General features: G+C 39.3%; 1 protein-coding gene across 4 annotated transcripts; it reads left to right on the top strand.

The window, feature by feature from the left end:
* The first annotated feature begins 378 nt into the window (after window positions 1-378).
* Window positions 379-26,211, top strand: LOC132703057 (restin homolog). Of its 4 annotated transcripts, XM_060672098.1 has the most exons (14): window positions 938-1,365; window positions 5,927-6,013; window positions 7,237-7,389; window positions 9,415-9,636; window positions 12,288-12,694; window positions 14,096-14,149; window positions 17,968-18,087; window positions 18,139-18,261; window positions 18,314-18,515; window positions 19,083-22,249; window positions 22,304-22,351; window positions 23,244-23,416; window positions 24,725-24,912; window positions 26,084-26,211. In XM_060672098.1, exons 1-14 carry the CDS (start codon window positions 1,353-1,355, stop codon window positions 26,128-26,130), a joined length of 5,004 nt encoding a protein of 1,667 aa, XP_060528081.1. In that variant the 5' UTR covers window positions 938-1,352; the 3' UTR covers window positions 26,131-26,211. The 4 variants fall into 4 exon arrangements, with proteins under 4 accessions (XP_060528080.1, XP_060528079.1, XP_060528081.1 ...); XM_060672097.1 differs by lacking the exons at window positions 938-1,365; window positions 5,927-6,013 and adding an exon at window positions 379-838 and having other exon boundaries at window positions 23,247-23,416; XM_060672096.1 differs by lacking the exons at window positions 938-1,365; window positions 5,927-6,013 and adding an exon at window positions 379-838.
* Window positions 26,212-27,384: the final 1,173 nt, after the last annotated feature.

Below are 27,384 nucleotides of genomic sequence, written 5' to 3'. Positions count from 1 at the left end.
GGTTTCTGATTTAGTGGTGTTGAATTTGCAACGCATACAAAAGAGGTTTTCTCTGGTTATCCCCAATTTTCTAACGACACCACTTACAGCACCACGAAACGCTAAAGTTGGTAGATGTTGGTAAAGGTGGTAGAAGTTCAGATTTTAAATTTTTGGCAGTCCATCTTGTAGTATTTTATACATATTTTTGTTCGACGAAATAAAAATTATCATTTTACCGACCGACACAAATATTTTGATCTCATACAACAATTCTGAAACTGATAAAGACAGCTAAGCTATTTTAATTTGTTCTTTTTTCAATATCAAATAACTTGTTGTTACAGAGGCCGTGCTGTTCCGCTCACTCCGCTCAACTCAAGAGCGAAGAGGAAGAAACGTTTCATGGTCAATGACATTCGCGTTCTGTATTTTGTGCAGGTGAAGAATGTTTTTTTTTTAATGTGGCTGTGATTCTTGTTCACCCCGTTAATACCGCAGAGTTGTTGATTTAATTGTTTTCCCGGAATTTTTGTTGAATTGTTAAATGTCGTGACTAGTGATGTTATGTAATGTGTTAAGTTTGGTTAGGATGAATCGAAAGTGTTTCGTTAAAAATCATGAAATTTCCTGAGCCTCGTTATTAATATGAGTGAAAGCGATAAAGCAACGGATTCTTCACAGTCCGCCGGCCAATCCAATTTGGTAACGTCGGCGGATCTGCACGCCAGTCAGTCGTCGTTGGCCAGTACATCTTCGAATGTCAGTAACGTGACCACCAAAAGCGGACTCAAACAGCCTAGCAAAATAGGAAGGTTATGTTCGGGGCAGCCCAAGCCGCCGGTACCCCGATCCCCAAGTACGTAAATAACATTCTAAGATTTTGGCCGGCCGCGAATTTTCAAACGGTTCGCGCGCCTCGAAGAAAATCCGAGTCGGCCTTGGACGCAACTGACGCGTTTTTTCTTTTGTTTCTGCACGCGTATCGGAAACGATTTTTTTCCACGATTTCAATGTTTAGTTAATACTTTCGACGTTTTTGTCGTTTGTTGTTCGTTGACGAAAAAATCGCGGATTGTCTTCGATAAAGCAAACGTCGTATTTTTCGAGAGGCCTGCTACGATCGAAACGTCACTGTCAATCGGATCAACCTTTATTTTAAACAGGGATCGATTTCGGTCCTTTGAATTGTCTCGGCGGATCGTGGGAGGCAAGCAATTTTCCCGACCCACTTCCCACCATTTACGCGCCTTTTGTGTAAACAATGTTCTCGAGTTTTGTATCCGCGACTTGTTATTCCACGGCGAGCGTCTCGATGTGTTGTTGTTTACGTTTCGACCGCAGTTTTCATTGGCAATTTACTCGACGCAGAAATGCACAACTTTGGTAAGTATAACGTGACGTAAGTAGCTGTCATTATTTTTTTGTTTTGTGCTCTTATCGAAATCCTGGCCTTTCGATAAATGGCGATACGGCGCAAGGCAAAGGCTTCGGGAACTTTCGGTTTCTACGTCGTTTCCGTAATTACGTGTAATTTGTTCCGCCGGTAATCGTGTAATGGTGTGTCTCGAACTATATCGTTTCGGCTTCGGCAGGCGGTCGTTATTGTAGCCAAAGTGTTTTAAAAATATAAAGGTTGATGATCATACAGGGTGTTTCAAAGCAAATACGAAAAACTTGAAATGGGTGGGCTTAAGAGAAATAGAAATGTGGTATATATGGGGGTTAAAATTCGACCAATAGGGAGATATCGCTTCGAACATGGCTGAAAAATAATGTTTTTATTTTAGCTAACCAAACCTGGCAAGGCTGGAACGATAAAATTCTTTTGAGTGTGCAGCGGTGTCGTCAGATTTACCACCGTTACTAAAACAATTCTTAACGTCTCGGCCTTTTGGACGGTTTTGAACTTACGACGTGTATCAGTGAAAATTTACCAGAATAGGAAATAGATACGTAAAGTGAAACATTGTAGGTCGTGTCTTTGGTTTTGGTTAGTTTTGGTTAAATTACGTCTAAATTTAGAAATCATAGCTACGCTTTTATAATCTTTGGCACTCACGTGCCCCTTCCAACTTAATAAAAGGTTTTAGATTTCACGAATTTTGAAAAATAATTTGTGTTGTGTTTCGTCGTATTCAAAAAACTATTAAGAAAAAATAATATAGAAAAAATTCACTTAAAACACTTAAGACATACAGAGCAATAGCAGAATACAATTTTTTAACAACCTAATCTTTGTGTCATATAACCTTCAAAGTGGATTTTTTATAGAGACACATGATTTCGTAATAATAATAATAATTCCATTTTGTATTCGTTTGGTGTTTTGCCAAAATAGCGGAAATATTATTTTGCTAATGTTAGTTTTTTATTTATTCCTATAAAGGGAATATATTTTTCTTCTAATCATATCCCGTTCACCATTGTCGCGACGGTGACATCGAAAATCCCAACGTTTATCATTTATTAAGCGTCCATACACGTTTTTCGAATTCCGCTGTGACGACATACTTCGAGATACACCATACCCGCGATGTTCTCAGGTGAGTTTTCCCGACGGATCGCTTTTTATCACCGCGACTACGTGACATCACCTTTGTCTATTTCTGGCCTCATTTACATTCGCTTTACATGTAAATGCGCTGCTCGTAAATCGTTCCTAAATAACGCTGTTTGTTCCGAGTCGTGTTTTCCGCCATAGAGGGATACGGACGGGTCACTTTGCGCCGCAACCTTTCGTCCGAGCGTTGCTTGGCTCCGGTCGAACGTAATTTTCCTCCGTTAAATGGTAAACGGATCACGAATATCGTTGTCGAAGGTCGATTCGAACTACCGCCTCGAGCGGCCGTTTTAAACGCTTCCCGACACACGTTTTGCTTTATTTTCTTCTCGAACGGCGATCTTCTCACCCATTAATAAGTTGTGGCGCCTATAATTCGACACGGTCCAAAAAAATACTGGAAATAATTATATCGCAAGTCTAGAAAGGTCAACCGATCCGATAAACTTTGGGGTTTAATTCGAACCCCTTCGTTTAGTGATCTCCGATAAAAGAAGATCTCCGATATGACAACACCGGAAAATACTTCAATTTATTTGGCGTTTGTACGTAATTTGTAAATAAACGGTATTATTCCGAATTTAATTTAATAAAAACAAAACTTACAAAACAGTTTAATATTTTTAAAGAAAGAGAGAAGAAGAAGGACGTTCCAAGGGATAATATTTTTTAACGGGGTTTTTGAGACTATCGACCACACGACACTCGTTTTGTTTGTAGTTCGTTTTTCTAATTGTAGTTTTATTTCGTGTGGCCCGGCATTGATTTTTGCCTGTTTTTAGCTCGTTAGCGTTACCTGCTCCAGTGGCGGCTCGTGGAAAAATTTTTTAGCTGTTCTTAATTTGCTATTATTTGTTCTTGGCAAACTTCGAGATGGAAGTTGCCCTCGAATATCGAAAAATTTGTGCTCGCAAAACAATATTTTTTTGCATTGCATAGCATAGAAAACATTATTGATTACAGAAATTCTTTATTTTAGGCAATTGTATCATAGTGTCGCGTTGTATATATGTACGAACACCCTATTAATCAAATATGATTTAAAATAAAATCGGTTATATTGTTATTATGATTTAAGAATAATACTTGAATTATAGTTACCAAATATTTGTACACAAATATTCAAGACCTAAAATACAGCTTTGAAAAACATGTAGTATTAATATATAATATAATATATAAAAATAAAAGATCACAATCAAAAAATGAAGGTAGACTCTCTGACTAGACTAACGGTTGATTTTCCCTACATAAACCACACTGGTATTGACCAATTATATTCTTTGTTTGTTCTTTTAATTTATTTTTTTCATGAATGTGGATAAAAGCTGCATTTAGAAGTATTATTTCACTGAAATTTCCGTATCTTATCGTATCGATCTTAGGTATGAACTTAAAGCATTAAAATTATTACAAAAAAACATTGTACGCCTCTCGTGCGTATCTAAAAAATATATGATCAGTATGATAAGTACATATGTAAATATTTTTATTTTCATTTTATTTTAATATCCAATTTTTTATTAGTTTATTAAGCATAGATTATTTATATATAAATGCAATATATCCTTAACATACAGTTCTGTATAGAGGACACTATAGTTACGAGCGAAGCGAGTGTCTAAAAAATATATGATCAGAACTAACTAAATTTGTTTTTTTTTATTTACATTTCATTTCAATATCCAACTTCTTTTTAGTTCATTAGGCATATACTACTTATATATAAGTACAATATATTCTTAATTAACATACAATACTCTATAACAAACAGTTTAGTCACGAGCGCAGCGAATATCTGAAAAAATGTATACGATCAGATCTACTTAAATATATAAACATTTTTATTTACATTTCATTTTAATATCCAATTTCTTATTAGTTTATTCAGCATGGATTATTTATATATAAATACAATATATCCTTAATTAGCATACAATACTCATAACAAAGAGTTTAGTCACGAGCGGAGCGAATATCTGAAAAAATATATATGATCAGAACTAATTAAATATATACATTTTTCTTTACATTTCATTTTAATTTGCAATTTTTTAGTAGTTCATTAAGAATAAATTAATTATATATAAATATAGTATATCCAACACTTTAGTCATGAGCGAAGCAAGTGCCTAAAATAACGTATAACCAACCGCAATCAGATATTCAAATATTTTTTTTCAATTTTATTTACATCTTGAATATTTTATTTATATTTATATTGTTATTTTTTATGAAATTCATTTTTTTCCGGGATATACTCGTTGATACTCATTACTGTTTTGTTCGCGTCTCATTTTATTAAAGTTTTGTGGCCACTACGCCAGCATCGCGAGATCGGATACGGGCCGTTATCGCGTGGGTTACAGCGTAAAATTTTGATCCGAGCGAGTATAAAAAAAGGGACAAAAAATCGTCGACAAGTGCGCGCAGGTGACTTCGACGCGCGCGTAGGCCAGCAACGTCGTGGGACGGTTTTTCATCAACCAGCGTAAATAAACAAACGAAAACGTCACGTGGCGGAAATAGTCTCGTAATTATTTCACTCGAAAATGCTGTATTTTTACTCGAGACTCAGAATGAAAAACCGGTAAAAAAAGGTGTTTCAGAAGTGAGGTTATATTACAACATTGTATTTTTAACTAATCATTCTTCCATAAAATGGGTCCTTCTTTTTGGTTAAAATAGAATATGCTAAGTTTCTTATTTTAAGTAGAACACCCGGTATATCATTTCATGGTAGTAAATAAAGTTTGGAACTTTGTCTGTTTCAGAATGTAACCAATACGTAAAACTCTCATTTCTACATGAACCTTTTCCGTTTCTCTGGCGTCTTCTTTTTACATCACTTTTTACAATTTTGCTTATTAAAGTCTCCTAAGTTCCAAAACATTTCGAAAATACGTTTTCTTTCTGTTTCATTTAAACCTTTCGAGCAGTGTTTTCGGCATTGGCAATCTTCATTTTGGAAAACTTTGGAGGGAATAATTTTTCCGGATTGCGCATCGTATCTTTTCCCTGAATTCCGTTTTTTTCTGAATATAAGTACCACTTCTGTGTTCTCCGAATGCTTCTTTGAAGGTGCCGTTTCGTAAATTCTCAATTTCAATTTAATATCAAAACGTAATTTAAATTACGGCTCATTTTTTAGTATTTATAGTATATGCAGAATGTTAAAGTACATTCATACCTGCTTCGACTGTTTTCTCTATAAACGTCAGAAATAATCGACGAAATACGTAAAAAAGTTGGAACCCAAGAATGTCGAAATACAAAATGCTGAAGTTTTCTGTTTTTAACTGATAATAAAAAATGTCAGTGACGGGGTTGTAATAGAAAACATCGGATGATTTTAACGGGATTAAACATGTCCGATTTCCGCAGCTAGCGGCGGTACGTTCTCGTCTTTGGACACCCTGTGGGAATTGCAGCCTCACCGTCTGAGCGAGGCCGGACTCAGTCGCCATTCAGGTATTTCGCGACCATTTAAAAAAAATAATACGTAACTGCCGCCGTAGAACCGACTAAAACGTAATACCCGGGACAAGGTAAAACTTAACCAAGGCGATAACAACCGTAACAGTGTAATAAGCCGTTTCCTTTATACGCGACGTAGACGACATCAAGCTGCTTCGAAGTCGTGACATGAATGAGAGCAACAGAAAAATGTCTAACCGTACATTAACATTAGTCTTTTTTTATTTTAACATTGAAACAAAAAACGCTTTGGACATAAAAAGTCCGATTTAAATAAAAATGTTATTGAATTTTCTGCATCGTTGTCGTCGATATTTGCCACTTTTATTTATTCTTAAATTTCTAATAATAAATCTTTTTTGCAGATGGTTCCAGGAAATTAATTAAGTAGCAAAAAATAAACGATATCCGTGTGTCCCAACTTGTTTTGTTTTCGACGTATATAAAATATATGTTTTGTTTTTTTTAATAGTTACTCAAATATCTGATAAGACTGATTCTTATTGTTGTTTTGAACATTTTGTTTTCTTTTTTAAATCGAGATTTCCTTTTTTTTTTCATTTACAAAAAATTTAAAATTGAATGTTGATTGTTTTGTTGTTAAGTATTTTAGAATAAATACCCAAAATCAAGACCTTTGTTACGCCGAATAATCCTACTAGATTGGCTAAAAAAAAAAACAGACTTGGTGAATGTAGGTATCCTTAAAACCTTTATGCTGGATTCCCAAAACTCCGCTGTATATTCCATTCGATCTACACAATTGAAAGTTAGGAAACAAACGCAGGAATATTTGTTCATTGGTGTTCGTGATTCGTCAGATGATTTTATGAAAAACGTTTGGCAACGTTGTTTCTAGTGTGAAGGGTTTCTAGCTATAACCAAATCGACTTTATTGATAAAAATGTACGCCGCTGCTTTTAATTCAATTCCCCCTGAGATAGAGCGATCAAATGTACTAGTTTTTCCCGTATCCTGCTTCGTTTGCGAGATAAAAAATCGAAACTATTTCATTATCATGTAGCCCCTTCCCCTCCCGAATGCCGCTGATCAATGGGCCCCTCATCACTAGAAACAACGCTGCCGTATTTGAAACAAGATATTTAAATTTATTAAAAAGAAAACACCCCGTATATGCTAGAAGTTTCGTGGACTGTCTTTGGCAGTGTCCCACGCTAACGTAAGACGTAGGAAACAGGGGGTTTAATACGTTTCAGGTTCGCACTCGATTCTGACCGAAGACACCGACAGTTTCATAATAGGCGAGAGGATTTGGGTGGGGGGCACGAAACCCGGCCATATTGCCTTCATCGGGGAGACCCAGTTCGCGCCCGGAGAATGGGCTGGAGTAGCCCTCGACGAGGCTATAGGTACGCAAAAACCGTGCCCTAGTATGAAGGCCCCACGGAAACGACAAATGATAACCATAAAATTTATCCAAGAACTGTACTGATAAGATTGCTTGCCTGCAGCCGATTAAAAAAAAATCCTGAGAGGATAAAATTAGTAGGCTTCCCGAACCTCACTTTAACTTGCTGACGTTTCGCCAATCATCCTGTCGGCTTCTTCAGAGCTTGACTGAAACTGGCTCGCGTTTTACTCTGTACATGCTTTTTTATATTATTTGAAGGGGACGGGGCTAAAGCCCATATTTCCATCCTAATCCATATTTCCCAATCGGGTTAAGATCAGTGCTGGTTGCTGGCCAATGCATAGGTATAATTCCAACCTCGTTATCTTGCAGAAAAGAAATTGCAGGATTTCCCTTATGTGAACTGGCTGTCCATCAAATTATCTTTTATACGAGATGTGTTCAAAAAGTAATGTAAGTTTCACCAAGAAGTATTTATTCATCTAAATTCATGTTAATTCCCCAATCCAAGCCTTCTTTCTGGGTTTCTTGAGTTTTGGGATCAGAAAAAAGTCGCAGGGGGCCACCTACGAGTGAGCCGGTGATTCAAATACAGTTGAAGAGTAGTGGGGAAAAAAGATGAGGGTCCCTTGTTGGCCCAAATAAGACGGACAGTTATTTCGTATAATATATCGGCTATATAATACTATTCACCTATAAGAAATGGCTAGAAAGATAACAGTGCAAAGATAAGCAGAATTTAAAATGTATACTGTATCAAAGCGTTCCAGACCTAACCGACTGTATAGGGAATTGACACATTATATGTTTTAGAGTAAAAAGTCTCACTATGGCTTGGCTAAAACAACAAAGGTTTATTTACCTGCTGAGCTCAATATTCAGAAAATGTGCTCAATGAAAAATATCCTGAAAAATTAGTTTCTTATGAAAAATATGGAGAAATATTCAACACCAAGTTTAATATTGCTCTTCGGTACCCACGATACCCGTTGTAGATAATCAAAGTGCAGATGGTCATCGTTACACACAGCAAGCTTGTACTTATGTACTTAAGTTTCAGAAAAAAAAAGGTGCTGATGATGTTTCTTCACTGTCTTGGGATTACATTTTTGACCATCTGGATTTTGATGTCAAGAAGCTTAAAATATGTGGGCAAAATCAAAATTTCACGGTGTTTAGAATGTTACATTATATTGTTCATTTTGTTAAAAGACTTGACGCCCTTTTGAAGTTATTTCTGGTGAAGATCAATCCATTCTTAAGAGTTGGACCAAATTTTTAGGGGATATCTATATATATACCCAAGTGTCCTTTTCCTTCAAAACCGGTCAAAGAATTAACTGTAATCGAAAATCACCTCGTAAAACAGAAAAGAAAAAGACTTTCGCTACCTGAAAAGTGTTTTTTGCTTCCAACTTACCTGTATCTAAAACAAAATTTCAAGACGTACAGCATCTAAAAAGATTCTGTTCTCAAAAAACGCAGGATTTCTTTTTACATTGATAAGATTGTGGACCTTCATCTTTATTGCCATTTTCTTTTGCATTGGAACCGAAGTTTCTTTTTAAACTTTTTTATTGACAATTTATATATTTTTTGTTGTATTTTAGTTCAAGTTAGCAATAATATTATAGAGTAGTGTTCGTAATTAAGCTTTTTCAAAACTCATCTTTTGTCCCCGGTACTCTTCCATTCGTAATCAGTTATTAAGTTGGTCGGCCATCTTGGAACAGGTTGTACCACTTGTGAACATTGTTTTTTGCTCAAAGTAGATGCCGCTGTGAATATTTCAAATGTTTGGCAGCGCTGTAGTCCATTTTTTACACAGAAATTCTTTATTCTGTCTCGCAAAAAAAAAATACAAGAAAATTCAGTTCACTTCCGTTTCATTTGTTCGGGCCCGTTTCCCCCACGGTTTAGAAATGGTCGGGCTTTCGCTCATGACGTCACCGCTTGGATAAATCCGATTTGTCGTTTCTGTGGGCGGTTTATTATTATTCGGTGACGCTCGTGCGGGTTGTAGGGAAAAACGACGGCTCGGTCGGTGGCATTCGGTACTTCCAATGCGAGCCGAAAAAGGGCGTGTTTTCCCGACTGACTCGTTTGACTCGCGTCCCGTTGACGCTTGACGTCACGGGCTCGGGCGACACGTACGTCGCTTCCTCGCCCCAAGGTCGCAGCGCTTCCCATTCGCCGATGTCGCCCACCGATAGTCGCAGGAGTTTGAGGTCGCCCGTCTCTATAGGTAAAGTCTGTTCATAGATATAAGAAAGTGACTAACTGATAAAAAATAAGGAAAGACCCGGGCAAGCTTTAAGAATGAAATATGGCCGAGCAGATCCGTACTTTGCTTACAATTTAATTATTTGGGGTTTTGTTAGGAAAGATACTAAACAATATTTATTTATGTTTAAATCTAAAATAAAACTACAAATTATTTTTATTACCTACTTAAATTACTGAAAATTATTCACATAATATATCAGTATCGCCATCGCTATCACCGCCTGTTCTAATTATTATTTGTTCTATATTATTTGCAATGTGGATATACGATTCTTCTTTTTCTATATTTTTAACAGAATTTGCCCAACTTTGCGGAGGGATGTTAAAAACTTCGGTTTCTATAAGTTTTAGTCAACTGTCTACTGTGATAACTTGCATTGTCCATTACAATGACGCTATTAGGAGGAATGTTTGGAACTAGTTTGTTTTTAAGCCAACTTTCAAATAAATTAGCGGTGGTGTCTTCATGGTAATCCAGAGAAGAATCTTTAATATTTTTCGCAGACAGAAAGTCCATTTGGAATCCAACCATCTTTGGAGCCAGCAGGCAAAATAGTTATTCTTTTACCTCTTTTTGATGGCGCGTTTGTTTTACACTTATCAGTTGAGTCAACCCAACCCTTTTCCGGGGTATCATAAGTGTCGAACCAGGTTTCATCCAAGTAAATAATTGGCTTTTGTTGTTCTCTGTAAATCCTAATTTTTTCTATATATTCCAGTCGCCATTTCCGAATTCTAAAAGATTCCATTAAAACTTGCCTTTTGTCAATTTTTTTAAATCTAAAGCCCATGTGTTGAGAGATACACATAGACTCGCACATATTTTGTATAATTCGCACACGATTCAACGCATGCTGTATTATACACGAAATAAGAATGATTACTAATTAACTTAAACTAAATAGTATACCAAACCAAAGAATCTTAAACACAGGCAGGCATAAAATTATTTTCTATTACGGCCCACAATTTTGCCTGAATTTAAATTCCGAAACTTTAGGTAGTAATCTTGTTGCATTGTATGTTAATTACCGCCCTTGGATAGTCCCATTCAAAAGCAATATCTATGAACATCCAAAATATTGGGTTGATATTTCTAATAGTAAAAAAGATGTTTTTGAGATAATAACTAACATTGCGTATAAATGATAGCTAGTTGGAAAACGCTGGAAAGAATTACGGAAACTTTTACTATTCTATCGAAAATATTTCACAAAAAATCGTTTATTAGAAGGGAAATGGAATCAATCAATGGCGATCCGGGACATCTCCACGATGCTCAACGGGGTTCAAGTCTGGCGATCGAGACGACCATTGAAACTGTTCATATTTCCGCTTTTAGAAATATTTCATTTAATTTAAAATTTTGCTTCTGAAGTCAGAGAAGAAGTAACGGCAACTAGGATTGATAAATAACTATTTTTGCATGGTATTTGCACTACAGAATTAAGACGGAATAATTTAGAACAAAAATTATTAAAAGTTTCCCCTTATCGCAAAAAAAAAAAAACAAAAGTTTCCCTACTTTTTTCCACCCATTAACTTCGCAGGCTCTTTACCCTATTCCTCTATGCATCTATCCTACTTTACAAGGCTGCGTAACGCTAATGTTAGAGTCATCACATTAGGGACGGCCGGATGTCTGATTTCATGAAAGGGGATAAAAATACACATTTCAATTGCTTCTTGTTATTTAAATTTTATAGGGTTTAAAACGAAAATCTATTTATCAAAACAAATAAGAACTAAAAGTTCAGATTTTTGTTACATTTGATAAAGACACGGTAATTCCGTGAAAATCTGAACTTTTACTTCTTATTTATTTTTCTTGAAACATGTACATAAAAAATTTAGTACAAAGTAAGTAATTTTTGTGTCACTCGTTTTTATTGCTGCTCCTACTTCCCCTTCTGGAGTTCTTATAAAATTGCTGACATAGTTTGTCGTCTAAATTATCATCAGGTTCGACTACCATTTCCACTACGTCTTCAAATTCTGCGTTGTTTTCCATGTCTTCTTCTAACAGGGGAACATCTGCTTCATTCCACATTTTAAATTGTTAAAAAAACCGGCACCTTCACAAAATGTTTAATTGTAAGATTCTAATCAATATTTATTCTTCTGTATTCTGTAGACTGTTGCTATTTATAATCGAAGACACACAAGACAAAAATGACAAGTTTCAGCCTTACCTGTATGATAAATAGAGTACCCTACCTACCCTTTGAACTATGCAGTGAAAACAGCCTTTTAAGATCAAAGCTCGAGAAACAGGTACATAAATACGTACTTACTACCTCCACAATATATTCCAATTTTAAACTCATAAGAACGATACATATCACCCGATGGTAAAATAAACGCTTCTACTTATTCGAAAATACCCCGCTTTCACTTGCAAGTTTCTACAAATATTCGTTATGATCCGTCTCAGGCAAGACCTACCTAATGCATAATAAACATCTGTCGGGATGGGTTTTACCACTGCGGTTAAGGTACCGCAAAATACTTAAAACGTAAAAAGTGGTTTGCGCTCTGCCGTTTTCCGCCTCGACGTAGAGGTCGCTAGTGATCGTTACCATAGAACAAAACACTCCGGGTCGTTTGTAGGCGGATCGACGTCGAGCCTGTCGCCTGCTCCGGTGATAGACTACAAAATCGGCGACCGGGTGATCATAAAAAGCGGCCAGGGCTCCAAGGTGGGCACGGTGCGCTTTATGGGGCTGACGGAATTCGCGGGCGGCGAGTGGGTGGGCGTGGAGTTGGACGAACCTCGAGGCAAGAACGACGGTTCCGTCAACGGCGTGAGGTACTTCGAGTGCCAGCCGAATTTCGGTTTGTTCGCGCCGATCGCCAAGGTCAGCAAGTCGCCGTCCAAGGTCAAGCCGGCAGCGTGTCAACTGCATTCCGGACTGAGGAGGTCCGGATCGAGGGAATCGATGACCTCGAACCTCAGTTCGGTGTCGACGGCGGGTCGCAGACGGACCACGCTCGGTATCAATTCGGTCGCCTCCAAGGTACGGAAAGAGGCGTAAAATTAATACTCCAGTAACGGATAAATATCACTATCATTATCACCTTCATCATCAATCAATCATATTTTCATTGCTGCCCGTGTTGTTCTTATTGTAGAGCTTGCGCTTCAGAGATATAGGAGATCAGGCTTAAATGGATCTCGCATTAAATTTGTACTGCTTTAGAGATATCTAATTAGGTGTATAACTCTTGTTGGGATATTAATAAAGAAGCCTACTCCCCCCATCAATATTTCATCTCCTTTGAAGCGTCTACCTCAGAAATAATAATTTTATGTATTTTAGCCGGTGATGCCTTCCATTGGACCTTTGGAATCTATGGTCTTCTTCTTCTTCCGTTGCATTTTGGACTTCCTGTTGCCATGACCCGTTGGTCATGGCCATACTGTCTTTTCTACCAGCTTCAAGTTTCTTTTCCACTGATTTAACCACAAAAGAAAGAAAAAGTACTGGTCTTATAATGCACAGGTGTGTTTCTTTGTTATTCCCTTAATCCTAGAGTTTCAGTTCGTCATCATTCATTTATATTTGATAGTGTAGATGGTGCTTGAGGTTTTTGCTTCGTTTTTGTTATCTTTTCACAAATAGTCCTGTTGATATTACTGGTAACGCAGGATGCACTTCCTATCGTAAGTCGTTAGGTCAAACCCATTTAACCCATTAACCTCAACAGCCTGAAGCTAGTCTCTTTATTTTGGCTTTTCATTCATAAACTGGCTTTAAATATGCCGGATGCGATTTTTAAGAAATGAACCATATAAAATTTTATACAAAACAACCATGGATGAGAACGCAGAATTTAAAATTCTCGATTTATTGCCACGTCGGGGTAGACCTAAAAAATTTGGGAATATTGTATTGCCATCGTTATATGAAAGTATAAGAAGCATCACATCACTAAAATAGCGACACATTGCTTATTGCGGTGTATACCTCCGGAACCACTTCAAATCACTCCTGCATACTGAGAATGTTAACTAATAACTTGTTACTGAATTTATTTCCATTATATAGAAATATGATTTAAATGTTTTTTTTTTATTTTTTAAACTATATGTAACGGACTTAAGCTCTTTAACTGTTTGTAACAAAAAAAAAATATTTTGAAAGTGACGTAGGTCCTTTTAAGGCAAGCAAGGTCATGTTATATACTTAATAATAGCGACTTTTTAATAGGATACATAAAATTAAATCAACCTCAAGTATTTCAAATGAAAGATAAATGGACTTAAGTCACTTTCAAAATGAACGGCTCATATAACAGGTTGATTGTTTAAGTTTGGTCTAGGTTTAGTTGATATTACTATATGAAAACCGCATCAAAAGATTTTTTAAGATTTTTGAAGAGTCGATTGATTACACTTCTCTTTTGTTTGTTGGAAGGTGCCTCCAGGTCAGGCGGGTAGCTCGGTCACTGCCAGGACAACAGTTTTGCAGGTAACTTACTGAGGAACGCCCCTCCCCTCTTTACGAGTCCTAACCGGCATAATACGCGAGCCATCTTAAATCTTGCTACTTTCCTAATACCAGCGTAATGTGATCGTTCCCATTGTACCCCTAACACTATTAGGTTTTTAATAAAGTATTTTCTTAGTAATATTGCGTTATTTATTTTTTCTTCACTTCCTAAAACAAGAAATTATCTCCCAAAAAGAATTTGAAGATAAGTCGATAAAGAAGGAACTGTTACCTATACCCAAGAACCTAGTGTAGCTGCACTGCAACGAAAGACCATCAAGTTACTGTCTGATGGAGACATTGAGGAAGCATCTCAATAAACGATGCACCACTACTTCTACTTGGGCAGACAAATCAACAGCTCGGCCTTACCACTTTAAAAGAAGGATAGAAGTCGTTGGTATTATCCAGAATAAACAACCCACGCCTAGTCTCCTTACTCCTTACTTGACGGAAATGTTCTCGATGTATTGTTTGTATAGTGACTAATAAAAGATGTGGATATCTTTATTCTATTGAATTGAAATTTTCTCCTTTTTGCTCCTTCGGCGATTGGATAACAATAACCAAAATCCATGAATTGATCTACCTTCTAATGGAAAAAAATGAAAATTTAAATGGCAATGGTTGAAGGTTGGGCCGCCCTATAGACAAAACCGGCGCACCAACCAATAAATTGGAAATAATTTGCTGGGATTTTGATGTTTTTTTTTTTAATTATCAATTTTGTCCCATCTAATCGAGCATGCAACCTATTGAACAAGGGGCCACGGTGAAGAACTGCAAAATACGTAGAAGAGATTTGACAGTAAAATATCAGAATTCTGTGTGCCCCTCTTTAGAAGGGTTATGCTTTTTAGCAGTGACTTCCATACACCCAATAAAAGATCTGATTTTCTATTGATAGGAATATCTAAGATGGGAGATTATTATTAGTTCCTAATTTAAACGTAAAACGTATGTTAGGGTGTATACAGTGTGTCCAAGATAAGGATGCACAGCATGGGGATCTCGGAAACTATAAGAGATACAGTGTCGTTTAAATTAGACAAAAGTTGCGCATTTTGATACCGAACAAGATCCCGTTTTACAAATTTGAAAATTCCAAGCCGTTCCGGAAATATCCGAGAAAAACCGAAATATTGCGATTTCGTTTTTATTATTTTTTAAAGCTATTTGAAAAGATATGAAAAAACGGAAAACACTTTTCCATTGGCACTTTTTAATCTCTTCAAATTGACGTTAACAAATTTTCATTACAGCGTTTCGATTCCATGGAATCACCATCAACTTTGATTTTTCTTATGGGACGGAAAAAAAGTACACACAGTATTAGGTTGTGCTTTTCATTGCGAATTCAACGATGTACGATACAATACGGTTACTTATGTTTTTATCCAGAAAAATGGCTTTTTAATACATTTCTAGTATTTTATTGTAGTAGGCCATGAGATCCGAACGATGAAAGGCAAAAGAAAATGGTTGACAAGTTCGAGTTAATGTGTTTATTTATTTACTAACTCTAACTGTTCATTTAACATAACAACTAAATCCAACAAGTTAATGAAAAACAAATTCTATAACAAATGTTCGAATAAATGACCTCCATTTTCTAGGCATAAGTACGCCCGTCTCACGGTAGACTCCAAAACACGACTTAACATTTCAGGAGTAATTTTATTAAACGCTGCTCGTACTGATTGACGTAATTGTTCCTCGTTGTCAAAACATTCTTTGAATACCTCATTTTTTATGTTGCCCCATAAGAAAAAGTCCAAGGGAGTTAAGTCCGGGGACCTTGGAGGCCAAGGTGTTTCACTGTAAGTCCCAATGTATTTTCCATCAAACCGTTCAGTTAAATATTGGCGAACTTCTCTGGAGTTATGGGCTGGGGCACCATCTTGTTGGAACCAGCAGCCTTGCACAGCGCCTAGCGGTAAATCATCTAAGGCATCTTCTAAATCGTGCCTCAAGATGTCAAGGTACCGCTCGGAAGTTAAGGAATTATTATAGAAAATAGGGCCTATAATCTTGCTACCAAAAATCCCACACCAAATATTAAACCCAAAGCGAACTTGATGTCTGGATAGTCTATTAACACGTGGATTTTGTTGCGACCAATAGTGTGTATTGCGCCTGTTATAAATACCGTTATTGGTCACCATACTTTCATCAGACCAAATCACTTTATATGGAAAATTAAAACTCTCATCACACATCCTGGTATACCACTCACAAAAATGTCTACGTCGTTCGTCGTCACCCGGTTTTAATCCTTGACATATTCTGAATTTGTAAGGCTTAAATTCATTTTTCCTTAAAATAAACTGAGCTGTAGATTTAGCTACCCCATTCTGGTCTTCAATTTCTCTGGTAGAAGTTTGTGGATTTTCGATAACAGATTGTAGAACAATGTATTGGTTTTCTTCATTGGAAGGTTTTTGTCGGGATAATGCAGGCTTCTTAAATGATCCATATTCTTTCAGATTAAATAACAAACGCCGAAAAATACTCTTGTCAGGTTGTCTCCGCTCTGGGTATTTGTTAGAATACATACGCTCGGCTTCCACACAATTTCTTTGGCATCAGATGTAGCAAGACAGCATATCACATTTTTCTTCGTTTGTAAAATTACCTCCCTCCATTGTAGAACAAAATAAATTAGAAAAAGACAACAACAATAAAAATACAAAAACAATAACTAAAGGAATAAACTTATGATCGACTGATAACAAAGACAAATAACATTAATGTGTCATTGAAATTGACTGGATGTCATTTTGTCATGGCCTACTCCATTTAAATGCTGAAATGTATTAAAAATCCATTTTTCTGGATAAAAACATAAGTAACCATATTGTATCGTACATCGTTGAATTCGCAATGAAAAGCACAACCTAATACTGTGTGTACTTTTTTTCCGTCCCATAAGAAAAATCAAAGTTGATGGTCGTTCCATGGAATCGAAACGCTGTAATGAAAATTTGTTAACGTCAATTTGGAGAGATTAAAAAGTGCCAATGGAAAAGTGTTTTCCGTTTTTTCATATCTTTTCAAATAGCTTTAAAAAATAATAAAAACGAAATCGCAATATTTCGGTTTTTCTCGGATATTTCCGGAACGGCTTGGAATTTTCAAATTTGTAAAACGGGATCTTGTTCGGTATCAAAATGCGCAACTTTTGTCTAATTTAACCGACACTGTATCTCTTATAGTTTCCGAGATCCCCATGCTGTGCATCCTTATCTTGGACACACTGTATAGTTTAAATGGCTGGGAAAACCTTGGCATTCTTGACCATGGCGTCAGATGGCAAGGGTACCATCAACGCAGCGTTGGTCAAAATTTGACGGTTGTAAGAAAAATATGTCCCAGACAAGCATTTTTCAATTAAGATGAGAAGCTTTGGTTCCAGATTCTCGGATTTTAATATATCTGAAACAATGTCTAGCAATGAAAGAAGTTAAGTACGAAACTGTCAGTTTTCCCCGTAATATCATAGCTAGATATGTTACTAGAGAATATGTTGGAGAACACCAGAAGTTTATATATCACACTGATATAAATTTTTGAAATAACTGACAAGAGTAGTACTCTCACACTTTTCTACTTTCCAGTCGCTCGTCACTAGCCACTAACCTTGAAATATTTCAGCGTGTAGCCGCCATTTTACAATCAAAATCCGCGTCTTCATTTTCTTCTTCTAATCTTGTTGATTAACATTAACTATTATGCCGGAACTCGTAGAGGGGTATTGGGGGTAACCATAATCTTGACCTCTTGACCTCTCGTTGAAGCAACACATCGAGCAGCTCCTCAGAGAGAGAGACCTCGAGAGGAGTCAGGTGACGAAAGCGGCCCGCCAAGCTGAAGAAGTCGAGCAGCGTCATCTGGCGTTGAAAGCGGAATTCGACAAGGTAGTTGCGGTTTTGCGCGCAGGCGCGCTTTGACTTCCTTTCGCTTTGCAGCATCGGGCGGAATGCGAGGCTACGCTGCGCGAACTGTCTGCGCAGCTGGAGGACGAGAAGAGGAAGAGTGAGGACTGGCAGTTCAAATTTGAGGAGGCGGCCATCGCCAAGACCGACTTGGAGGTGGGCGGGACTCGAAACCGTATCGGGGGCGGAACTTTTAGCGATTTTCCAGGTACTGAACGAGAGCCTGACGCGAAGCGTGCGCGAATTAGAGGTCGTCCTGGCGTCGGAACGCGAAAAGGGGGCGGAGCTGGAAATCGGCAACGTCGCGTCGTCCGAAGCTTCGGTTCGGGCGATGGCGGAAATCGCCGAACTTAAACGACAGCTGGAGGAGGCCGCAAGTCGACAGGAAAATGCGGCCGCCACAACGGCAGGTATTTTTTTTCTCGACCGATAGGCACGATTTTCTTTTTTTTTTTTTTCAATGTGTGAAATTTATTTTAACGGCGCAACCTTGCTGACCTCGTTTTTTTATTATTTGTGTGGATATACAAATTATTCCCATAACAAGGATCTTTAAAAGTTAATTAAGAAATTATTATATACAGAGGAAATGATTGAAAACGTGAAATACAGAGGAAATTATTAAAAACGCAAAAGACAGAGGAAATTCTTACAATTCTTACAAATTTTGTTGCAAACGCATCAAGAGTTTTTGATGATTTGGCATGAGGTATAAAGCCTGATAATAACTAACCAAAACTATATTCTTAGTATCCAGATAGGTTAGTAAACTATTTATATATTTATACCCACACTGTAGCTTAGTTAAAGTTAGTTTTCTTGACATCAGACCTCTAAACACCGCCTATTAAAACACCAAAATAAATAGTATATGTTAAAACAGCAAAACATTTTGTAATTCGGGTAAGCGTACGTAGCGATCGGAATTTCCCGCCTCAGATTTCAGCTTAACGTTTCATATTCGATTTTTGAAATAGCTCTGATAGAGTCGCTGCGTTGCGAAAAACAAAGCGCGGAGGCCGCTTCGAGCGAACTGAGGGCGAGTTTAGACAAAATGACCCACCAGCTGAAGGCTCACGAGGGAAAAGACGAACTCCTCCAGGACCTACGTGAACGACTCGCGGAAATGGTTCAGGAGTCTGCGGAGCTCAACAAGAAGCTGGTGAAGATGTCGTTGGAGAAGGAATCCTCGGAGTTGGAGCTGCGCGGTAAAATAGAGGCTCTCGAAAAAAAGAGTCGAATCGTCGACGAGCTCCAGGGCGAGCTGGAGGCGAAGCGGCAGGAACTGGAGCGCGTCGCGCAGGTCAAGGAAGAAGAGGTCAGCGCGAAAGATCGCGAAATCGAAGATCTGACCGCGCAGCTGCGGTCCGCGCAAAAAGATCTTGAGGTCGTCTCCAAAAACGTCGGCGACCGGGAGTCGAACCTCCAAACGGAACTGGAGAAAGCTAGGGAGTCGTTGAGAGCGACGGCGGCGGAACTGGAGAGTGCGAACGGTAGATTTGTAAACATGGACGTCGAACTGCGGGAGAAAGATGAAGAAGTTGGAGATTTGAGGATGCAACTCGAGGCTTTGCACGCACAACTGGAGCTTCTCAAAACAGAGCTGACCGATGCGAAGGTGTCGCTGACGGTAAAGATGGCGGAGCTAGATAGCTCGAACGTTCGCAATCTGGACCTCGACACCAAACTCAAAGAAAAAGATGAGAAAATTGAGATTTTGAGGGCGGATTTCGAAAATAAACTGGGATCGCTCAAGGCAGAGTTGGACGGTGCTAGAGATTCGTTGGCGGCAAATATGGCCGAACTAGATAGCGCGAATGCTCGAACTGCGGATATCGACTCGAAACTTTTAGGAAAAGACAAGGAAATTGGGGATTTGAGGATGCAGTTGGAAAGAGAAGCGACCAGAAGCAATGAGCTCCTACAAACAGCGAGCGAAGAGCTAGAGAGGCTCAAAGCGGAGCTAAACGACGTTAGAAAGTCATTGGCGACAAAGGTGGCCGAACTAGATAGCTCGAACGTTCGTAATCTGGACCTCGACACCAGACTCAAAGAAAAAGATGAGAAAATTGAGATTTTGAGGGCGGATTCGGAAGGAGAACTAGGGAGGCTCAAAGCAGAGCTGAACGACACTAGAGAATTGTTGGCGGCAAAGATAACCGAACTAGGTAGCTCGAATGCTCGAATTGCCGATGTCGACTCCAAACTTCTAGGAAAAGAGAAGGAAATTGAGGATTTGAGGATGCAGTTGGAAAGAGAAGCGACCAGAAGCAATGGGCAAATAGAAACTGCGAGCGAAGAACTAAAGAGGCTCGAAACCGAGCTGAACGGCGCTAGAGAGTCGTTGGAGGCGAAGATGGTCGAATTGGAGAGTTCGAATACTCGAAACCTGGATTTTGACGTTAAACTTCGAGAGAAAGACAGGGAAATTGAAAATTTGAGAGTTCGGTTGGAATGTGAGACAAGCAGGCAACTAGAAACTGCAGACGAAGAACTAGGGAGGCTCAAAGCCGAGCTGAACAACGCTAGGGAGTTATTAGAAGCCAAAATGGCGGAACTAGACATCTCAAATATTCGAATTGCCGATGTAGATACTACACTTAGAGGAAAAGAAAAGGAAATTGAGGATTTGAGGATGCAGCTGGAAAGAGAGTCGACCAGAGGCGAGGAACAGACCAGCGTGCATCAGAAGAACATTGAGGATCTGACTGGACAGCTTGACGCTGCGCGCGCAGATTTAGCGCTGCTCAGAACGCAGCTGAATGATGCCAGGGAGTCGTTAGGGGCAAAAATGACCGAACTGGATGGCTCGAACATTAGAAATATAGATCTCGACGCTGAACTTCACAGCAAAAACAATCAAATTGAGGATTTGATGATGCAGTTGGAACGAGAGACGGCCAAAGGCATGGAACAGACCAGCGTGCAACAGAACAACATTGAGGATCTGACTGAGCAGCTGAACGCTGCGCGCGCAGATTTAAAAATGCTCAGAACGGAGCTGGATGGTGCCAGGGAGTCGTTAAGGATAAAAATGGCCGAACTAGATGGCTCGAACCTTCGAAATGTGGATCTCGACACCGAACTTAGAGGAAAGGATAAAGAAATTGAGGATTTGAGAATGCAGTTGGAAGCACAGACAACTAGAGGTCTGGAAGAGACCAGCGTGCATCAGAAGCGCTTTGAGGATTTGAGCGGGCAGCTGGACACAGCACGAGCAGATTTAGAACGTCTCAGAAAGGAGCTAGATAGCTCAAACCTTCAAAGTGCAGATCTCGACTCCAGACTTCGAATGAAAGACCAGGAAATCGAAGATTTGAAGGTTCAGTTAGAAAACGAGACGGCCAGAAGAAATGGGCAGCTAGAAATTGCGGGCGCGGAACTAGGAAGCATCAAAGCAGAGCTGAACAGCGCTAGAGAGTCGTTAGCGGTAAAGATAGCGGAACTGGATAGTTCGAATGCTCAAATTGCGGATATCGATGCCAAACTTCGAAGAAAAGATATGGAAATTGAGGATTTGAGGATGCGGTTGACAAGAGAGGAAGCCGTAGGTGCGGAACAGGCCAGTGTTCATCAGAATCGCTTCGAGGTTCTTACTGGGCAGCTGGACGCTGCACGCGCAGATATAGAACTGCTCAAAACTGAACTGAATGACGCCAGGGAATCGTTGGGAGCGAAAGCGAAGGAGCTAGATATCGCGAACTTTCGAAATGTGGATCTCGAAACCAAATTTCGAGGGAAAGACGAGGAAATCGAAAAGTTGCAAATCCAGTCCGCCGAAGACAAAGAACTGGCCGAAGAAGTCGCCCGTGTTCGTCTGAGCCTGGCGGACGCGACATCTAGAAGTTCTCAGTTGGAAGAAAGCGGCGACATCTTGCTGAGTAACATTGAACAACTGTCGAGCGAGAATGTGAGGTTATCCGTCGAACTCAGGTCGGCCAAGGAGGAAATGGACCGTCTAGGAAAAGGTTGGAGTGTCGAGCTGGAGGAGGTCAGGAGGTCGTTGAACGAGACGGTCGCTGCTCTCGAAGTGAGCCGTAGCGAAAATGACCTATTGAAGAGGCGTCTAGAGGACGGATCCACCGACAAGTTGACCGAGACCAACGCGCAGCTAGAGGAACTCGTGAGGAGGGCGACCTCGAAAGTAAGCTTATTTTTTTGAGGGGTTTCGTAATGCTGCCCTATTTTGCCGTTGCAGATTCCCACCGCTGCTTCCGACCGCAACGGCGACCTTTCGGCCCACACGGTAAGGGGAAATTGATTGTTTATGCCGTCTAATGGAAAATAACCTATAAGTCCCTAGTCGAATAAGATCCTATTTGCCTACACCAATATTAATAGTATTAAGAACTTACGTCAAAGATAGATAGAGACCTGTTAAACGCATCTCCTTCGTGTATATAGTCTATAGGATAAGTTTATGGGAAAAATTGGGGATTTTTGGGAGGCCGGAATGTTAAGGGTTGAATAACATTTTCCGGTAACTTTATAATTTTGTTCCTTTGAGTTGACCTTTTATTTTCGCGCTGTGTATCCAACACCCCCACCATACCCAACCTTGGTTAAGCCGCGAGAAAAGACAGACTTGCATGAGGGTCCGTAGTGCGATCCGCGAAAAAACAAGCTCTCTGCTGTGACCGGTTTGCGAGAACCCCGCGCTGTGTTGTGGTCCTTACCACCCCCCAACCTTTCAATCCTTTCACTTAGTGTTAACGACCTGTCCTTGTTGCCCAGGATAGCTGTTTGCTACCCGTTCCTCGCTTGCCTCCCATTTTTTCTTCGTAATTGAGCTACATAATGTTATAGTTTCCATAACAAACGCTTCCAAATAGTTCGCTCTCCTTCTCCACCATTTGATTCAGGAGATCTGATGTCTTTATCATCGACGTCTGTTCTTCGTAATGAATGTAGTAGCTTTCCTGAACTTTCATTGTGCAATACTTTTTGCAGAATCGAAAAAATTTCAGTGTCACAGGCACCGTGCTGTTCTTAGCTGCTCCAATTGTTTTCTCCATTTAGAGGAGTGTTTTTAAATCTTCCAGTTTTTCACACTTTTCCTTTGTATTCATTTTCTCTTCGCTTTTCCTGTCAGATAGCCAAACCTAGCTTCCATTGACCGGGAAAGTATTTTTTTTTAGCAGGGTTCGAAAGAATACCAGAAACGTGCGGAAGAGAAAACGTTCGCCGAGAGCCAGGTCGAGTTTCTGAACTCGATCATCGTAGATCTGCAGAAGAAGACTGAAGAACAGAAAGCGCGCATCGAGATCCTCGAAATGGGCTACAGTCCGGCGGCAGTCAACGAATTGAGAGAGTGAGTATAGAGGGCTTTTTATACAAATAAATTTAAAAAATTCCTCACCTTGTGCTGTGCTCCTTTTTGATTCGGTCTGCTGTTTCCGTGCTCGGTAATACTTTTGCAGGTTCACAATTAGACAGTAGACTTGGTTTCTCGTTTCGCTTAAGGATCGATAATTTGGTATTAAGCACAGAATGAACTGGATTCTTCTTCTTCTACTAATGCCTATGAAAGTTTTCCTCATTGTTCAGGTGACTATTAATCTTTCATTCTAGCATATATTTGCTAACCTAAATTTGTCCATACTTTCTATGTCTTTATTCCACTCCTTTCGTCTATTTCTTATCGTCTTTCTTATGCTCTCATTAATTTGTCTGTCTCTCAGTAGGTACACTGGTGTATTATAGATTTTTATCTTGCTGTCTGCCAATTCTAGCAGTAATAAAGAGTGTGTGTAGTTTTTTAGTGATCATTACGAAAATTGTCCCGGTTCTTGTCCTTAGAACGTGCACAGAAAACTGTAGTTGAGTAGCGAAACTTCTTCTGGTAGAACCTGTATCGTTACATGTCGATTTGGTCAGTCAGAAAACTATACTTTCGATTGGGATGCCATCTGTCGACGAGAGGCCGAACTTCGCTAGTTAACAATCTCTATCGTTGACTGGTGAATTTTAATCCGAATCTCTGGTCTACTTGTGGTTCCATCCGCCGTTTATGCGTTTGCTTAATAGTCAACCTGTAAGTTCGTATGTGGTGTCATCTGTTGGCAAAACCTAAGTACCAGGTGTCGGGAAACTGCTATTAAATTCGAATTTTTAGCAATTTTGTTCGTGATGAATCCAGAAGCTGAAAACCTCAAACGTTTGATAAGTTAGTAATCTATAGTTTCTATGGTGCCGTCATCTATCGAAGAGTGACGAAACTTTGGTTTAGAATCTGTCTGTTGTACAGCGTTTTTGTCGATGGGTGGCGAATGATTAGAATCTGTGTTGCTATTCGTCCTTGAGTGTTAAACCTTATTCAGATATCAGGTTCGTTAGGAATCTATAGTGTCGTTGGTGTGGCCATCTATCGGCAAATGGTAAAACCAAATTGAAACCTTTGATTTTGATATTGAGCTGCCCTCTGTACGTGAGTGTCGAAACTTTCCGTTAGAACCTATGTTGCCACTTGTCGGTGAGCGGAAGACTTAGATGTTTGGTCAGTCGTTAGGAAACTGTAATTTCGGTACCGGTGCTGCTAATTTCAATTATTTTGGTAAATAATCGTTTTAAATGGGTTTTTAATGACTTTCCGAAACCTGAAAAATGGCGGATCGTTCAGTTTAGGCTTCGGCGCGGAATACGGGCGGCGGCAGGCACCACGCGCCTACTGTGACATCTGCGAGGAGTTCGATCTGCACGAAACCGAAGATTGCCCCGCCCAGGCGTCCGACGAGCCACCGAAGCCGATTTCGCAGCGAGAGAAGAAAAACCAGCCCGCGCCAAGGCCGTATTGCGATACCTGCGAAGGTACGCGATATACGGGGTGTTATGGAATTCGTGTCGTATAATTTAAAGAGGTGCGAGGTCAGCGCCAAAATTTCCCGGCCCTGACATAGATGCGGCTCCAGTATCACGATAAAACTTTGTCTTCTTTTAAATATACACCTTAGTAGGCTGCGAAAAAAAAGTTGAAGTCTTGCGTCAAATAGTTTTTTATTGACAACATTTTAAACAAATTGAGTGTAGAGCAGTCTTAAGGTTGTTGACAAAAGAAAGTTTAGCACCTAAAATTACTAAAGAAAGGCTAGATGGTGTGTACGGGTTCTCCTTCGTACTCTGTAGTGAAAGAATGGGCAAAACGTTTTCCAATGGGGCAGGAGTCCCTTGAAGACGATTCAAGAACTGGTCGACCAGTGGAGGTCATACCGGAAAAATATTGTTGCGATCGTGGAAGAGGGGGTATTGAGTGATCGACGTTTAAAGGCCAAAGAGATCTCAGAAATTACTAAGCTTTCTGATACAAGTGTTCGTCGAATCCTGCATGATAATTTAGGTATGCATAAGGTTAGTGCAAGATGGGTTCCTAAAAACCTTTCGGCTATTCAAGAACAACGCCGTGTCGAGTGTGCGCGGTCTTTTTTGGAACTCTGCGGGTCGGAACCGAAGCCTATGATAGAAACTATTGTGACGGGATATGAAACTATGGTTCTCTATTATGACCTTCTATCGAAAAAAGAATCATTGGAGTGGCGTCGTAAGGGTGAAGCACCTCCAAGAAAATTCAACAAAAAAGGTGATGGCCACGATCTTTTGGGATTGTAAAGGAATTCTTTTGATAGATTTTAAAAAAACTAATACCGCTGTCAATGGTAAATATTACGCGTCAAACGTCGAGGAAAACTGAGCAGAGGCGTGCGTCTTTTGCACGATGATGCACCCGTCCATACTGGTGGTGTTGCACAAGCTGCCACTTTAGAGTGTCGATTTCAACAGAGAGATCATCCTCCAAAACTAACCAAACCAAAAAAATTGTTACTCTACTTTGTTTCTTTCATATTCAGGCCGGGAAATTTTGGCGCTGCCCTCGTACATACCACGCGGCAGTGTTATGGATTCGAGAAAAATAAGTTCTAGTGTGCGACGCGAATTGGCAGTCGGCGCGTGTTGACTTTATTAATGGCGGAACTCGTTTTTGCAGAATTCGGCCACGACACGGCGGACTGTCCCGAAGATCAAGAGTTCTAGTGCCTGATTTGTTAATTTATTTTGAATTTGTTGTTTGAATTAATAAAATTTATTTTCCGAAACGGTTCTGGTTTGTCTTGCCAAAAGTGAGGTTAGGATGACTCTGACGTTTTAATAATAATGCATGAACTGGCAAATATGCGGTCTAGCTAAATGATAAACTTTGGTAAGTATAAAAACTGGTGTTTTTAAAATCGCAAAATATCATATTGAGCATAAGCAATATTTTCATACGCAGAAAGCGTGATGACTCGGTAACATAAACGACACACCCTGTATATGAATAATCATTGTTCGAAGTAGAGGTTATAGCCCTGGATTTTCCACGCTTCCTGGTCCAAGAATTTTTTGAAAATAGTAACACATTTTAATTTAGCACGAAATATCGGGAACGCCCTCTACAATAGGTGAAATCCTTAAATACAAAAGTTTTTTCCGTCTATATCGCAATATAGAAGAAAGTGAGATCTGAATCATAGTCTTTCAGTTATAATCAAATTGCAATAATAGGGGGGACCCGTTTTTCGGTTTTTTTGAATTTGCGGTGCACGGTGGATATTTTTGAAAATATGTCAAAAATAAAAGCTTATAGAGCCCCGTATCTTCTGCGTCTTCTGGTTCGAGATTTTTTTTGGTCTCGTAAACAGTTTTTGAAAAATGATGACTCTTGCACACGCGATTTTTTATTTTTTTAGAATACTTCCCGACCCCCCAGCCCCCCTACCCCATTTTCAATAGGTTCCGTCACGGGGCAAAGCTGCATATATGTGCGACAGTAATCATTTCTGTACCAACGGCGATGCCATAGGACTTACCGATTTCATGGATTTTCGAAAGTAACAAGACCCAATTGAAGAAATATAGAACATGTCAGAGCGGGTCAAAGTCGGTATGAACATGACTTGTTCCAAATCCACTGAGAACACACTAGTGGTGCTTCCTGGCAGTTGCGACGATGAGATATCTCTTTTCATGAGCATACACGCTGCTTCTGCTGTTCTATGGTGCCCTGCGCCTTTATTTCGTAATTTAGCGAGTCACATTCATGACAGCTGTCACTTCGAGGTCCTCCAAATGAAACATTTGGAACGTCTCCTTTCAACACTTTTTTGTAAAACTTTTCACATTTAAATCTGGTCTCACTTTTTGCAAGCGAGATTCTTCTCGGGGTATACTATTTATATGCTCTCTAACAAGTTGCCTATTACCCTGCGTAAATCCAATCCAAATGCATTTTTGTCAAATCGAAAGTAT

The sequence above is a fragment of the Cylas formicarius genome, unplaced genomic scaffold (genome assembly GCF_029955315.1).
Source record: "Cylas formicarius isolate icCylForm1 unplaced genomic scaffold, icCylForm1.1 PGA_scaffold_6__28_contigs__length_40554024, whole genome shotgun sequence".
In the NCBI taxonomy this organism is placed as follows: domain Eukaryota; kingdom Metazoa; phylum Arthropoda; class Insecta; order Coleoptera; family Brentidae; genus Cylas; species Cylas formicarius.
Note: the sequence above shows the minus strand (reverse complement) of the source record. Positions and strands in the feature narration are given on the sequence as shown.